This window comes from Rhododendron vialii, chromosome 5a (assembly GCF_030253575.1).
Source record: "Rhododendron vialii isolate Sample 1 chromosome 5a, ASM3025357v1".
Lineage (NCBI taxonomy): Eukaryota > Viridiplantae > Streptophyta > Magnoliopsida > Ericales > Ericaceae > Rhododendron > Rhododendron vialii.
Window position 1 is genome coordinate 3,878,038 of NC_080561.1, and position 14,180 is coordinate 3,892,217.

At 38.5% G+C, this 14,180-nt stretch overlaps 2 protein-coding genes across 3 annotated transcripts; both read left to right on the plus strand.

Moving 5' to 3' along the window:
- The first annotated feature begins 224 nt into the window (after positions 1 to 224).
- Positions 225 to 7,100, plus strand: LOC131326671 (flagellar radial spoke protein 5). The gene is given in 10 exon segments (XM_058359530.1): positions 225 to 266; positions 268 to 352; positions 2,616 to 2,700; positions 2,920 to 3,036; positions 4,243 to 4,307; positions 4,396 to 4,484; positions 4,693 to 4,772; positions 5,373 to 5,484; positions 6,398 to 6,517; positions 6,639 to 7,100. Coding segments are annotated over 10 exon segments (981 nt in total). The 3' UTR covers positions 6,825 to 7,100.
- Positions 7,101 to 9,153: 2,053 nt separating this feature from the next.
- LOC131326501 (uncharacterized) lies at positions 9,154 to 13,614 on the plus strand. Of its 2 annotated transcripts, XM_058359301.1 has the most exons (8): positions 9,154 to 9,705; positions 9,835 to 9,958; positions 10,130 to 10,203; positions 11,415 to 11,564; positions 11,671 to 11,744; positions 11,996 to 12,114; positions 12,549 to 12,632; positions 13,195 to 13,614. In XM_058359301.1, the coding sequence occupies exons 3-8, from the start codon at positions 10,197 to 10,199 to the stop codon at positions 13,286 to 13,288; spliced, it is 528 nt and encodes a 175-aa protein (XP_058215284.1). In that variant the 5' UTR covers positions 9,154 to 9,705; positions 9,835 to 9,958; positions 10,130 to 10,196; the 3' UTR covers positions 13,289 to 13,614. The 2 variants fall into 2 exon arrangements, with proteins under 2 accessions (XP_058215284.1, XP_058215285.1); XM_058359302.1 differs by lacking the exon at positions 10,130 to 10,203 and having other exon boundaries at positions 9,835 to 9,908.
- The last annotated feature ends 566 nt before the right edge of the window (positions 13,615 to 14,180 follow it).

A 14,180-nucleotide genomic window follows, 5' to 3' on the forward strand; every position in this document is an offset into this window, starting at 1 on the left:
GGCTTATCTCCGTTTTTCTAAGTACAGTAAAAAAACAACGCTTTAATGGCAGCTACAATTCACCACGCCTTCTCCAGCCTCAGCGCCATCGGAACCAGGCGCACCAAATCTCGGACCGGTCCCGACTCGCGCAGACTCGGGGGGGCAAGACCGGTCCGGTGCCAGGTCGCGGTCGGCGAGAACCGGCGGGTCAGGGTGAGGAACGGGGACGATTCGATCGAGATATGCCGAGTGTTGAATGGGATGTGGCAGACGAGCGGCGGGTGGGGCAGAATCGACCGGGACGACGCCGTCGAGGCCATGCTCCGGTACGCCGACGCCGGCCTCTCTACCTTCGACATGGCCGACCACTGTAACTTCAATCCCCTCTCTCTCTCTCTCTCTCTCTCTCTCTGTAATTGTTGGCTTTATGGTTTGGGGTTTACTGAGTGGGCTGTGTGCGCATTTTTCTGATGTTTGGTGTGACTTTATCTTACCTCTTGAACTAGACACGTGTCCTCTAATGTTTTAGAGTGACGGGACCCTTTTATTTCCCTTCATTACATCATTTTTTCGTAGTTTTTAATTTGGGGTAGGAAAAAAATAGGGATAGTTACCCCATACTTTAATGCCTTTGTCTTCAAAAAAAAAAAGAATTTAACTATACTATTTATTAAAAAATAGAAAAGGAAAAGTCGAGGATTTTTTCTTCTATGTTAGTACTTGCTTTTCAATTTTAACATGGATAGTGGTTTTTGTACTTTCTTTTTGCACTAGCGCTCTCTTTTTTGAATATCTACACTACTATTCTTTTATTGATTTTATGTTATATGAGTAAGAATAAAAAAAGAGTAAGAAGGGTAAAAGGGATTGCGAAAATCGAATCCCTTAAAACATGATAAGTGGTGGTTACAAGTTACAATTGTTTGGAGAACAAGAATTTTTTTTCTTATTTTCTTACAGGGAGTGATAATGCCAAAACTGTTTTTGTTTGTAGCAAAACTATATCATTGACTCGTGTTGCATAAAGTTCAATTTCCTTTTTTCCCTTTTGTTTTTACACACAAAACTAGTGAAGCTGAATTTTTGAGGTACATGATTGATGGCTGCAATAGTTGGGCCATGGATGAAAAGAATCAAAATTGTGTGGCAAGGAGTGAATAAGGGAAAGTGAAATGGGCGAACAAAACAAAACTACAAAAAAAGCCTCTGAAAAAACAAGGGTATCTAGGCAAAGGTTCTATTTTAAATGCAACACATGGTAGAGAGCTGGGACATCAAAGCAGATAGGATAAAAGCACTAATAAGATTAAAATTCCTTCTTGCATGCTCTTTGGCCAGTAGCACTGTAGCACATGTACTTAACTACCTTCTCTCTCTCTCTCTCTCTCTCTCTCTCTCTCTCTCTCTCCATGTTCTAGGAATGACAGAGCTCTTAAACTACTCCTTCAGCAAATTCACCTTAAATTCAATCAAAATAAATACCAAGAGAGTACCTCAGATAAGAAGACTTTCTTTAAGACCAATCCAATGTGTGGCAACTGAAGATAAGCGGCGTGTTGTAGTTAAGAATGGGAAAGATTCATTGGATATTTGCAGGGTTGTTAATGGAATGTGGCAGACTAGTGGTGGGTGGGGAAGAATTGAGCGAGATAGCGCAGTTGATGCTATGCTTAAATATGCTGATTCTGGGCTCACTACTTTTGATATGGCTGATATATGTAAGACACCCGCGAGATAGAAATGTTGGTTTGTTATATCATCAGTTTTTGCTAGACAGGTTTGAATTGGTTGGTGATCTAGGAGATCGTGCAATGAGTTCTCTCAAAATTTTTGTTTCCACAGTAGTATTCTTTATTTCTTGGAAATAGTGGTATTCTTTGTTTCTCTCTTCATCTTCGGATTCCTATCTATTGATCCAGGTTGGATTAGCCCTTGGTATTTTTGGTCGTTTTACTCTCTTTCAAACAGTAGGCTTTTCCATCATTTTTGCTTGTGCTAGTGTCCCCAAAAGTTCTTGGATTTTTTGCAATTAGATTGAATGCCACAACTCTTACTTCTATTTTACTTTTTATTGCTGTTGTTGGAAATCGGCACAGAAATCTGCACAGATAGGATTGCATACTTGGTTACCTGATGCTATGGAGTTTAGGATATTAATTTCTACTTTAGTTTCTGGGGGTCGTATCGACTGGTTGAAAGGCTTGAAAGAGACCGTTAGTATGTTTCTCGTTGCACTTGACAGTGTTTCTGTTATGAAATATATATTCCATATTGAAAAAAAAAATGCAAAATAACAAAATAAGTTGAGGGTTCAATAACCTCTTGTTCTTGATTTCACAGAAATGTAGTTGTGGTAGATTTCAGCTTTGATTTTGTTGGATACGCCACCAACTTCTAGTCTGTACTTTTTTAAACTCAAGATGCTCAACTTATCCCTATTCCACCACCCTCCATTAGAGGCAGACCCATTTAAAGTCGGGCAATGACCCATATGCATTGGCCTTAGCCCTTACATGAGTTAATAGCACCGATTAGGTTTCAAAATTGTATTTGCTCGATGATATTGATATTTTGCGTGAAAGAGCCTACAAGTAATCTTTAGGTGGCTTTATGAAATTTTTTTGATTTCGCAGATGGACCTGCCGAAGATCTTTATGGCATCTTCATTAATCGAGTCCGTCGCGAGCGTCCACCAGAGTTATTGGAGTCTGTCAAAGGGTGAGTTACAACCCGAGTTAATTTGATGTTAAACTGGTATTTTGGTTCTCTATACTGTTGAATGGGTCTGTTGCACCGAACCAGTTTCATGTTCATCTTAGCGCACTTGTAGGATCAAGATTCTAATATGAATGAGGAGAGCATATAATGAATTGTTTGAGGCGTCACTGTATTAGTTGGATTTCCCCCAATCATCACGCATTATATTGTGTTCTGCAGTCTTACCAAATGGGTGCCACCACCGGTTAAGATGACAAGTAGTTATGTCCGTGAGAGCGTCAATGTCTCACGAAAGAGAATGGATGTTGAAGCCTTGGACATGCTTCAGTTCCACTGGTATTGCGATTCTCCTCGCTGCTAATGTTTGTATGATTTGTTATTCTAGCTACAAGTATTGTTCACTGTGATATGTTACTCTATCTATCTTCAAAACCAGTGTGGATGAAGTTCAATCATTGATTCGGTTTTAACTATATAGTTGGTTGGACTCCATCCTCTAAGAAAGAAAAATTCCATAAAGGGATGAAGAGAAATATGTGATGATATTAATTTGTTTGGCGTTATTAGTGTAATAAGGATTGTCTCAATTATATCTGCTTTGTACAATGTAGACGGGAAGCTGATCTTCCTTGTTGTGAGCAATGTTATTAATACCGTTCCGTACCGGCCGGTACGTACCGTTTTTGACCAAATCCGGTACCCTACACCTCTAATTTCGTTTTGGCTCAAATACCGGTCGGTACCGGCCGTACCGGTCGGTACCGGACATACCGGTTGGTACCGGACAGTACCGGATTACTTTTAAATTTATATTTTTTTCAAGTACCGGGCAAATACCGGACAGTACAGGGCAAATACCGGACGGTACCGGACAAATACCGGATTATTTATTTTTTTTATTTTAAAAAAGTGTATATTATACTATAAATTTTTTTTAAGTAGGAAAATAACACTAATAGCGATCAATCCGAAACGGTACCCGGTATTTGACCGGTACCGGTACGTACCGTACCAGTAGAAAAACCGGTACCCTGACCGATACGATATTCAGAACATTGGTTGTGAGAGTTTGAATTTTGTTAATGTGACAATAGTCAGTACTGTTATGTACCAAAACTAGGAGTATTGGCACCATCTGCTCCATAACTTGGATTTTCAATTACTAAAAGCAGCTTTGCTAGTAAGTACCCTCCACTTCGATTCTTGATTATGTTTACTTGATTCAGAGCGCTGAGCAAGTTCTTTGTAATTTTATACAAAAAATAATTGTTATGTAATGGGACCGTTCAACCCACTTGAAATTTGTCCCTTTCATGTGCGACTCAATTAAAATTTATCCGTTCCCGAATCTGTGTTCAGATGGTAATGAAGTATCCATCTCAAGTCATAGGGCCTTGAGAAATTGCTTCAGTCGCTGAAGAGAATTCCTTTCAGCTCTAAGCTCTTATATTGGCTAGATCTTATTCTGTCATCTATACTTCGAGGAGGAAAAAAAAAATGTCTGGTTTCCTTGCTGACTTCTGTAGCTTATACTCGAAACAGGTGGGATTACTCTAATACCGGCTATATTGATGCTCTGAAACACCTTACAGATCTCAAAGAAGAAGGTTGCTTTTCTTTTATTTTACTTTTCATTTGCTTGAGGAAGTCCAAATTTCTTGATTAGACTGGATTACTTCAGTGGTTGGCATGCAGGTAAGATCAAGACTGTTGCTTTGACTAACTTCGATACGGAGAGGTTGCATATAATCTTGGAGAATGGGATTCCAGTTGTTAGTAATCAGGTAAGTTGACAACATTAATTGTAAATTTTGTACATATCCACATGTAGCTGTGTTTGGGTCGTGGTTTTGTGGATGAAAGTTGTCCACCACCGGTATCTTGTCATGTTTTCCTTTCCTTCCTGGTGCGATTAAATCCCTCCATGAATCCACAATTCCAAACACAGCCCTAGCAGACTCAGTTGCTGAGGAATGTCTGCTGCTTTTTCAGGTGCAACATTCCCTTGTTGACATGCGTCCACAACAGAAAATGGCGGAACTGTGTCAGCTTACAGGAGTAAAACTTATAACGTCTCTCTCTCTCTCTCTCTCTCTCTCTCTCTCTCTCTCTCTCTCTCTCTCTCTCTCTCTCTCTCTCTCTCTACATACACATATATATATATATATGGGTGCATGGGTGGGTGTGTCACATGAGTGTTGGTGTATGTGAATACATTTTTGAGTGCATAATATACAAATTAGTAAATTTACCATACCTCTGTGAGGTCAGCCCTTTTATTTATTGCTGCTTTGAAATGAAACACATTCGCACATATGTATGATTACATTTTTGAATGCATAATATACAAATTAGTAAATTTACCATACCTCCGTGAGGTCAGCCCTTTTATTTATTGCTGCTTTGAAATGAAACACATTCCAGTTCCAAAATTATACTAGCTATTAATGGGCAGCATTTTAGTGAACGTTCCAATGAAGTTCTTTACATCATATGCTCGTTGGATATCCCCTTTAACAGAAAAACATAGCAAAAGAGTGTCTCAGAGGTATCCCTTTTTCTTTTTTTCCAAAAGTGGGGAGACATTATACAGCCTCCTGTATATGGTACATGTTGGTCTAATCTGTATTGACTTGAAATGATTTGAATGTTCTGGGCCCACTAATATGCAGGTATGGAACGGTAATGGGTGGATTATTATCGGAGAAGTTCCTTGACACCAACTTATCTATTCCTTTTGCTGGTCCTCCTTTAAACACTCCTTCCCTTCAGAAGTACAAAAGGGTATGCATTTCAGAACGTGATTACAGTCTTGGATTCATTATCAAGAAATTGTTTGGTTTTGTGAGGAACGGATATGTGGGACTTAGGCAATGAAAAACCCTCTGTAAGTCGATTTCAAGTTATATGTGTACATAAATGATACTGGATGGACGTTGCACAAGAATGAGGTTTGAGGGTAAATCAACTGCAGTTTTGAAAAAAGAAACTTTTGTGGGGTGGTGATTTTGAGTGCTTAAGCCTGTTCTTGGAGAAAGAGATGGGAGCAAACAATAGATCTCAAATTAGGAATGGTGTCCCTCTCCTTGGGTTTATCCCTTAGGTTATATAGACGGTTGGTACTGGACGTCCAAGCTACTTGTGCACGGCACGTGTGCCTGACGTCACGCGTAAGCTTCGGCAGACACATGGCCGGACCCACGTGTGAGCACATGACAGTATGACACCGCGATAGTATCTCCAACTGACTTCCGGTTCCCCTTTCGGGTTGGGCGGCCCTTCGGTCCGGCCCAACTCTGACAAACCTGGGTTCTGACACCCTGGGCCACACGGAACAGGGGGGCTATCAATACGGCCCACCGACGCTCTGCCCAACATGCCTCCAATGGGTTTGGGCTGCCCATAACTGGGTTTGGCCCACTACAACTTTAAATTATTATTGTTCGGGAATCCTCCAAAATAATCAACTATTTCAGGATCAGCTTGGGGGTATGAATCACTACACATTACGTCTTTGCAGCATCATTAACCTATAGATATGATTCAGTCACGAAGTGTTCTTAAAATTCAAGTATGGTGTTTAGCAAGGAAGTAAAATAGATTACTTCAATTTTTGTTGTTAGTGACAAGCGGTGGTAATTTACTTATCTATTGACTTGTCCATTTTATGAAATTGACTCCATATATGTGCATGAAGATGGTTGATGCTTGGGGAGGATGGAGTCTATTCCAAACTTTGCTTCAAACCCTTAAAAAAGTAGCTACCAAACATGGAGTTTCTATTCCTACGGTTGCCGTGAAATACATTCTGGACCAGGTAAAAATCCATTGTCCGTGCTAAATTCAACGCTTCGAGTTTCAAAATAACTGATCTAGCAATCCTTGGAACTCTTTGCATCGTTTCCCATTTTGTCTTTATGATTTTGTGGGGATTGCAGCCAGCAGTGGCAGGATCGATGGTGGGCGTTAGGCTTGGCCTGTCGGAACACATTAAAGACGCAAATGCAGTGTTTTCACTTGTTCTCGACGAGGAAGATGTAAACAGCATACGAGAAGTACAGAAGAAAGGGAAAGATCTGATGAGAATAATTGGGGACTGTGGAGATGAATACAGACGTGCGTGAGTCCCTCTGTTGCATAGGTTTTTTCCATTCCTTATTTGTTTGTAAACCGAAAAGCATCTATCAGTAACAAGACTGTAAATTTATCGCAAAATTTATGCGGACGAACTGAATTTCTACTCAGAGCAAAGGGGTTGTTAGTCAACGACTCAGCATTATATAGACGTTAGCCAAAGCCTTCAGTGTGTAATCTTTTCCAAACATAATTATATACGACATTTTTTGTAATTTCAGTTCCAAGCATACATGAGATATCAAATATTTCATTCATGTTAAAAAGTGCATCAGAATTGAGAATTCAAGGGCTGTTTGGTAATTTGACATGTTAAGTAGGACAAAATTTGTGTTTTTGGTACAAGGAAGCCAGTGTGACTCTTCGGGATTACAGATCCGTGCTCTAGATTTTATATGTGCTTTCTAGAGTTTGAGTTGGGTGTCCTTGTGAATTCTCTATTATCTTTTCCGCGACGGGTTCTTATGCACCGACGTTTCGCCAGGCCTGCACTTGTAATAGACATCTGTGTCTAAGTTTTGGTAGTTTTAGTTCATTTCTTTATCTTATGATGATTTCTGTAATGCCTTATGGCTTTCATATATGGAATTGACGAGTTTCAAAAAAAAAAAAAAAGAGTGACAATTATTGATGATTCCAATTTAAATACGGCTTCATTGGATGCTTTATGATATATTGAATAAGAAGCGCATGAGTTATCTTGGACATCTTGAGTTATAAAAAAAATTATATATTAATTCATACGGAGCGATTTCGGGGATCTCTAAAAAAAACCCTCAATTCTTAATCTCATAGTTACCAATCAAATTTTAATGATCCGAGTCGCTCAATGTGCTCGGAACGTGATTTTAAAGGTGCCCGCAAAAAATTGGCAAAAAAAATAACCAAAAATAATTTGATTTAAACAATTTTTTATTCAACCGTTCAAAGGTTCGTCATGGTTTGGTCACAACAAGCTTCGCGAATCCCCTGCCAGTGGCACTAGCTATGCACCTTGCTTCATATTTAGAATTTTCAGATTTTACTTCTTCTTCTTTTTTTTACCCAGGAAGAGATATATATACAGTTCGTCTCCCGTAAGGACCACCTCATTTTAATAAAATACGGACCTCTTTTTCCTGATTGAATTTCTATGATCCGAGCTGCTCAATGTGTTCAGAACGTGATTTTATGGGTACCCGCGAGAAATCAATAAAAAAAAATGAACGGAAAGGGCTTCATCCGAGCAGTTTTTGTTTGTTTTTTATCAAACGGTTCTAACAAAAACTGCTCGGATGAAGCCCTTTCCGGTCATTTTTTTTGCCGATTTCTCGCGGGTACCCTTAAAATCACGTTCTGAACACATTGACAGGCTCGGATCATCGAAATTCGATCGAAAAATGGGAGAAATGAGGAGGTTCGCATTTTAACTAAAATAAGGACTCCCTATATATATATATATATATATATATATATTTAGAAACACGATTGGGAAAATGACAGCCCAGGACATGTTTGAATAATTAATACCCGCCAAAGACATTTTCATCAGTAACAAATGTTCTTAGCTTGTTCTTGAAAGATATTAATTATGTAAACACGTCTTTGGCCGTCATTACGATTACATGGCCGGCCCAAAAGTGACCATACCCAAAAACAAACACAAAAAGCAAAAATATATATATACACAAGAGCCTCTTACGATTCAAATGATTCCATTTAGCCAACTACAACAGATTTCACTAGGAATTAGAAACTCAGTGTAAAATCATTCTCCGGCCGCGTTGCCACTCCCAACTTACAAGGGGGGTTTTATGTTTTTTTTTCCTTCTAATCATGTTTGCATCCATATGGAATTTTATCTTTTTCTAATGTCTCCTCTTAGCATTTGGAAACGCGTAGTAAATGTGAAAGCGTCACTCAAAATTTATTTAAGAATTTTATTTCAAATTATTGAGATCAAAATGATGTCGAAGAGTTAAATGGAGTATTAGGTTTATCTGAAAATATTAATGGATTCAACTTTACCTCGGTGTTGAGTGCAATTTTGTTCACCCTCTTTAAAAAAAAATGGTGAACATTACCGGACCCCATCACTTGGTGTTGAGTGCAATTTTGTTCACCCTCCTTAAAAGATGGTGAACATTACCCTCTTTCTCATTGGTTGAAATGATGTGGACCACGTCACAAAGTGATGTCATGCTTACCATGCAATACACTTTTGAGTAAGTATGACATCACTTCGTAGTGAAGTCCACATCATTTCAACCAATAGAAAATAGGATAATGTTCACCCTCTTAAGTGGAGGGTGAACAAAACTCAACTCCTCAAATGTGTTTGATAAGAGATCATATTGTTTGGATAGGAGAACCAAAGATTTTATCATATCCATATATTTCCCCTTTGAAATTAATAAATCTTATCATTCTCGTTCCAATTCACACGAGGCCATTTTATTTCATTAGGAATATTAATTTTAACATTTTAACATTTATGCAAAAAATAAGCAAAGAAGTATCACTATCACCTGCAAGTTATGGTCTTCTTTTTTTTCAAAATAGGGAAAATTATATTAATAATAGCCTGTAAAAGAGGTGCTTGGTATGGGCATCCGTTTTAGATTATACTAGTAAATTTTAAAATTATCGATTACGAATTATGTGGGAAAAAAAATATTACAAATTCTGTTTTTACAGTAATTACAATTGTAAAATAAAATTTTAATGAGATTAGTATTTGAAAGAGAAAGGAAAAAAATCACCAAATAGGGTACGGAGTAATATTTTAACAAAGCACCAAACATTCCCCTGTGGGCAGACACCCCACTGTTGGCTGTTGCTTCAACGTCCAGCCTCCATCTCCCGTTTTCTGCAAGTGCACTGAACTCCGCCGTAATCTCTCTCTCTCTCTCTCTCTCTCTCTCTCTCTCTCTCTCTCATACACTTTTTTTTTTCTTGATTCATTTCTGCTGATGGGTAAATCCCTGTTTTAACATTTGGGTTTTGACCCTCAAATTTTAGAACGTCTGATCGAGCTCTGAATTCGAAACTGGGGCGCTGCGCGTAATCAGAGCAACAGATAGCAACCATGGATGGTAGGTGAAACCTGACATACCCGTTTTCTGCAAGTGCACTGAACTCCGCCGTAATCTCTCTCTCTCTCTCTCTCTCTCTCTCTCTCTCTCTCTCTCTCTCTCTCTCTCTCTCTCTCTCTCTCTCTCTCTCTCTCTCTCATACATTTTTTTTTTTCTTGATTCATTTCTGCTGATGGGTAAATCCCTGTTTTAACATTTGGGTTATGACCCTCAAATTTTAGAACGTCTGATCGAGCTCTGAATTCGAAACTGGGGCGCTGCGCGTAATCAGAGCAACAGATAGCAACCATGGATGGTAGGTGAAACCTGACATACGTGCATTTTTTTTATGTATCCAATTTTATTCTCCACCCATCACTTTAGAATTAGGTAAATTAAAAAAAAAGAAAAATTAATCATTCTGAATTATGTAATTGCAAACACTACACTTAGTTTCAGAGCATGATGTTTTTTGCTGTTGGTTGTCAAAAACCCAGAAAGAGTACTTCGGAATTGGTAGCCGAACTCCGATGCTAGCCCATTACGCAAAACCTGACGGTATTTAGCAACTCATTTGAGAAAGAGTAGGGAGAGAATGATTCTTTATTTTATTGGTTAGCTTTTGTTTGATGGTAATCATCACTGATAATGCTATCCAAATTGGGAGCAAGCAACCATTGTTATTTTTCAAGTTGTTAAAGCTATAATTGACAAATAGTAGGATGATCCGTAATGGGTTTTATAATTTGAAATCATGATTGAGTGTTACTATGCAGACCCCCATGGATTTATTCCTTTCTTGGAAGGAATTTTCCAAGGATTTTAGAGAATCTCGTGTTGCTTATTCTTTGAGAATTCTTGTATGGCAAAGGCTTCAGTAAAAATCCATTAGGGTTTAATCTGAAGGATTTTACTTCCTGATATTAAATTTAAAGTGTGGAATGGACATTGGACACTGCTGTTCGAAGTTCTTCTATTTTGGCATGATTCTTGTGGGCCTTTTTGCAGAAAAGAACATAAGTCTAGTACTGTGCATGTATGCATTGATTTGGAGTCTCTTGTGTACTTATAGGCATTTTGTCTGGGATGGGGGTTCCCTTAATGTGTTTTCCAACATACCCCAGCCTTGTGATGTTTAGTTTTAGTTATGTTTTCCTGCTTCTGCTGTTTTATGCTTCGGTAATTTGTATCTAGCGTAGGCTTCATAGGTTGGGGGTTGCTGTTTTGGTTTTGTTGTCTCTGTATTTCAAGGCCATCCTCCTTGATTTGTTTGGGTTGGTTTACAAATGAAAATGTTCGGAAAAAAACTTATAGGCATTAACGAACCCCTTGAAACGATTTTCCACTCCAGTCACTGTTAGTTGTTTGTACCGGTTTGGTTGGTTACCAATCAGTATTATTAATTCATTCATAGATAAGTGGTTTGAGCTTCTGCCTTCAGGCTTACCCTTCTATGACTTGCAGTCACAACTACAAAACGTAGGAAAGCATTGTACTTATGGGTTGTTTCCCCTTCGTGTGCTTTAGTTGATTCACAACCAATGATGGAGGAAACTATTTTGGTCGGTGATGATCTTATGATGGGACCACCATCACCACTCATTCCGCCAGAGATTGCCTCTCATGTATTAGAAGATGTTGACTTATGTGATGGGGTATTGAGGAACTTTTTTCTATGTAAGTTCTTCCTTTTTCCTTTCCATCTTCTCCTTTTGGTCTTTTTCTCATATGCTTATCTCTAGAAAATTGATAGATTATTGTCTTTTTTGGGTTTCTGATATAGGCTTGCAAATCAATGATATTGAGCCATTTTGTCAAGATGAGATTGTTGTATATAAGCAATGCGCGGAGAAAAGGGTGAGATGAGAATTGTGTTTACTTTCTGCTCCTCTTAGTGGGCTGTTTGGGCCTCAAAAGTAAAGGCTTGTCTTTTGCATCCCGGTGACAGTTTGAGTCACTGGAATAGTGGGAGCCTCATGCATCTGGTCCCGCTTTTATGTTCTATTATTCTGTTTTTAGTCCAAACATCTACTTATTGTGAATGGAGGTCTTCTCAATCCATTGCAGTTTTATCATCTGTCTAATTCAATTTGTTCATCTGACTTTAGGATAAGGAACTAAGGCAACAGCTTCAAGATAGCGAACACAAATTGGGGTTATCTATGCCTTTTGAAGAAGCAAAGGAACGAGCTGTTCAGCTTGAGTCAGAAGTCACGTCATTGGATAGGTATTTCGTATCCTCCAGCAAGCATGAAACAAGAAAATGGAATCATGTACCATTTTACAAATTGTGAAAGTTGTTTAAGGTGGCATAATACCAACATATGCTCTGTGAAGTCGACTTTGGTTACCTACCTTTTGTCTGTTTGCATTTTCTTTGATTCTATGATGGTATTATCGTGATAAGGACTGCTACATCTAATGTTCATATGCCCTATCCACCATGCTAGCTATTTTAAAAATATATATAGAAAAGAAGAAATATATTTCATGTTTAGAGCCTGAGACTATCTTTTAAGAGATTTAAGCTCCAAAACCAGCATGCTAGTGACTTTTCCTGTTTCTCTTTCACATGTTGCATTTTTTTAACTGCGAAATTCCTTGGGATTGGTAAAGCAGATAGATTGCGATAATCTGTGTTTTGAACTTTTGATATTCTAGGCGGTTAATTCTGGCTAGTGGAATTGAAGGCAGGGAAGGATTTCGACAGCGATGGAGTTTACATGGGCGCCTCACAGATACCAAGTAAATTTTACACATCCATACATTTCAACGACATGTGCTTGCATTAGTGTTTTCTGTATTCCATGTGGCATACTTATAGCTTCATTCTGACCATCCCCTCTACAATGTTCTTGTCACAAGTATTTAGATTACAAACACGAAGCAGAAGAAACATCTCTCTGTTTCATTGGTTAAAAATTTCATAAATGCATGTAACATTTAGCATCTAACAAGGTACTTCCCCCTAAATTACATTTTTGGAAAGTTGGGCATTGTTTGTTGTGGTTTCCATAGACCAGTGGGTTTCTTTGTGGTATACCAAGTTGTAGAAAGGTAAGAAAACTAAAACAGTGCACTCACTTTTTGTTAATTTGCTTAAACGCATAAGTAATGAGTTTTTCATAAGTGAATCCATCACTAATGTTAGCCTCACTTAGATTCCATTTTACCAACTACAGTTGTTGAATCAATCAATCTCTCTCTCTCTCTCTCTCTCTCTCTCTCTCTCTCTCTCTCTCTCTCTCTCTCTCTCTCTCTCTCTGTGTGCGCGCTCAATCCTCTCTAATTTATTGTCTGCATGCAGGAGAAGGTTAGAGGCCTTGAAGCAGGGAATAGAGAAGAGAAAAAAGGATGAGCCAGTCGGAGGTTCTACGACAAAAGGATGGTTCTTTTGGTGAGACTTAATGCAGCGATCTTGTGGATTACTCTGCAGGTATCTGCTCCTGTGATAGTGGTGAAAGTAAGAGCTTCTAGATCATCGCCAAATATTCTCTTGTGCTAAGTTCTGGTAAAACCTTGTGGTGGTGTACCGAACTGAAGCAGCAATGCGTATTAAATAGTCCGAACAAGAGGCTTAGATTGTAGTAGCAAATTATCTACTATTTAGTGTGGACTCTCCTCATTTGTCAACCATTGTTGGAACTTGGAAGTAAGAAGATTTCATTTGTTTTCATGTAGTTATGTTATTACTTCTTTACTTTTATGGATATTGTAGGTTATAGTTTGGATTGGAGCTTGCATTTTTTTTTCCCAAAAGGTAATTGGCAGATTTTAGAGATGATTTGATAAGGGCTCTACCTTTACGAAGCTATTGTAGGACACCTTGTTCTGCCAGTTTTGGATATTTGTTTTCTCATAGAAGTCGTAAGTGGTAAGAGCGAGTCTACCAGCCATTTAAGTCACAATTTGACAGATTTGTATGGTAAAATTCAAGTGAACCCGTTGCTGTCTTTTGTTGCCGGAAAATGAAATTTTCATCTTTGGTGCCACAAACTCCGACTTTATCATCTAAGCAATAATACTAAATCAGTGCTATAGCGTTGCCGTATATTGAATTTTGACACCATTACAAGCCCAAAAAAATAGTTTCGAAAAAGTAATATTGACACCGACATGTGGACTTTGCTCTAAAGTTACCCTTTCAACATCTTCATTTTGTTAATCCCTTAGTCTAGGGATAAACCCGTTTGGTTTGATAGAGCTTACCAACCTACTACCTCTCCTGAACCCTGCAAGAGGAGTCTTGCAACATGAGTATCTGGAATGTGGTTCCCTCTGGTCTTCAAAGAC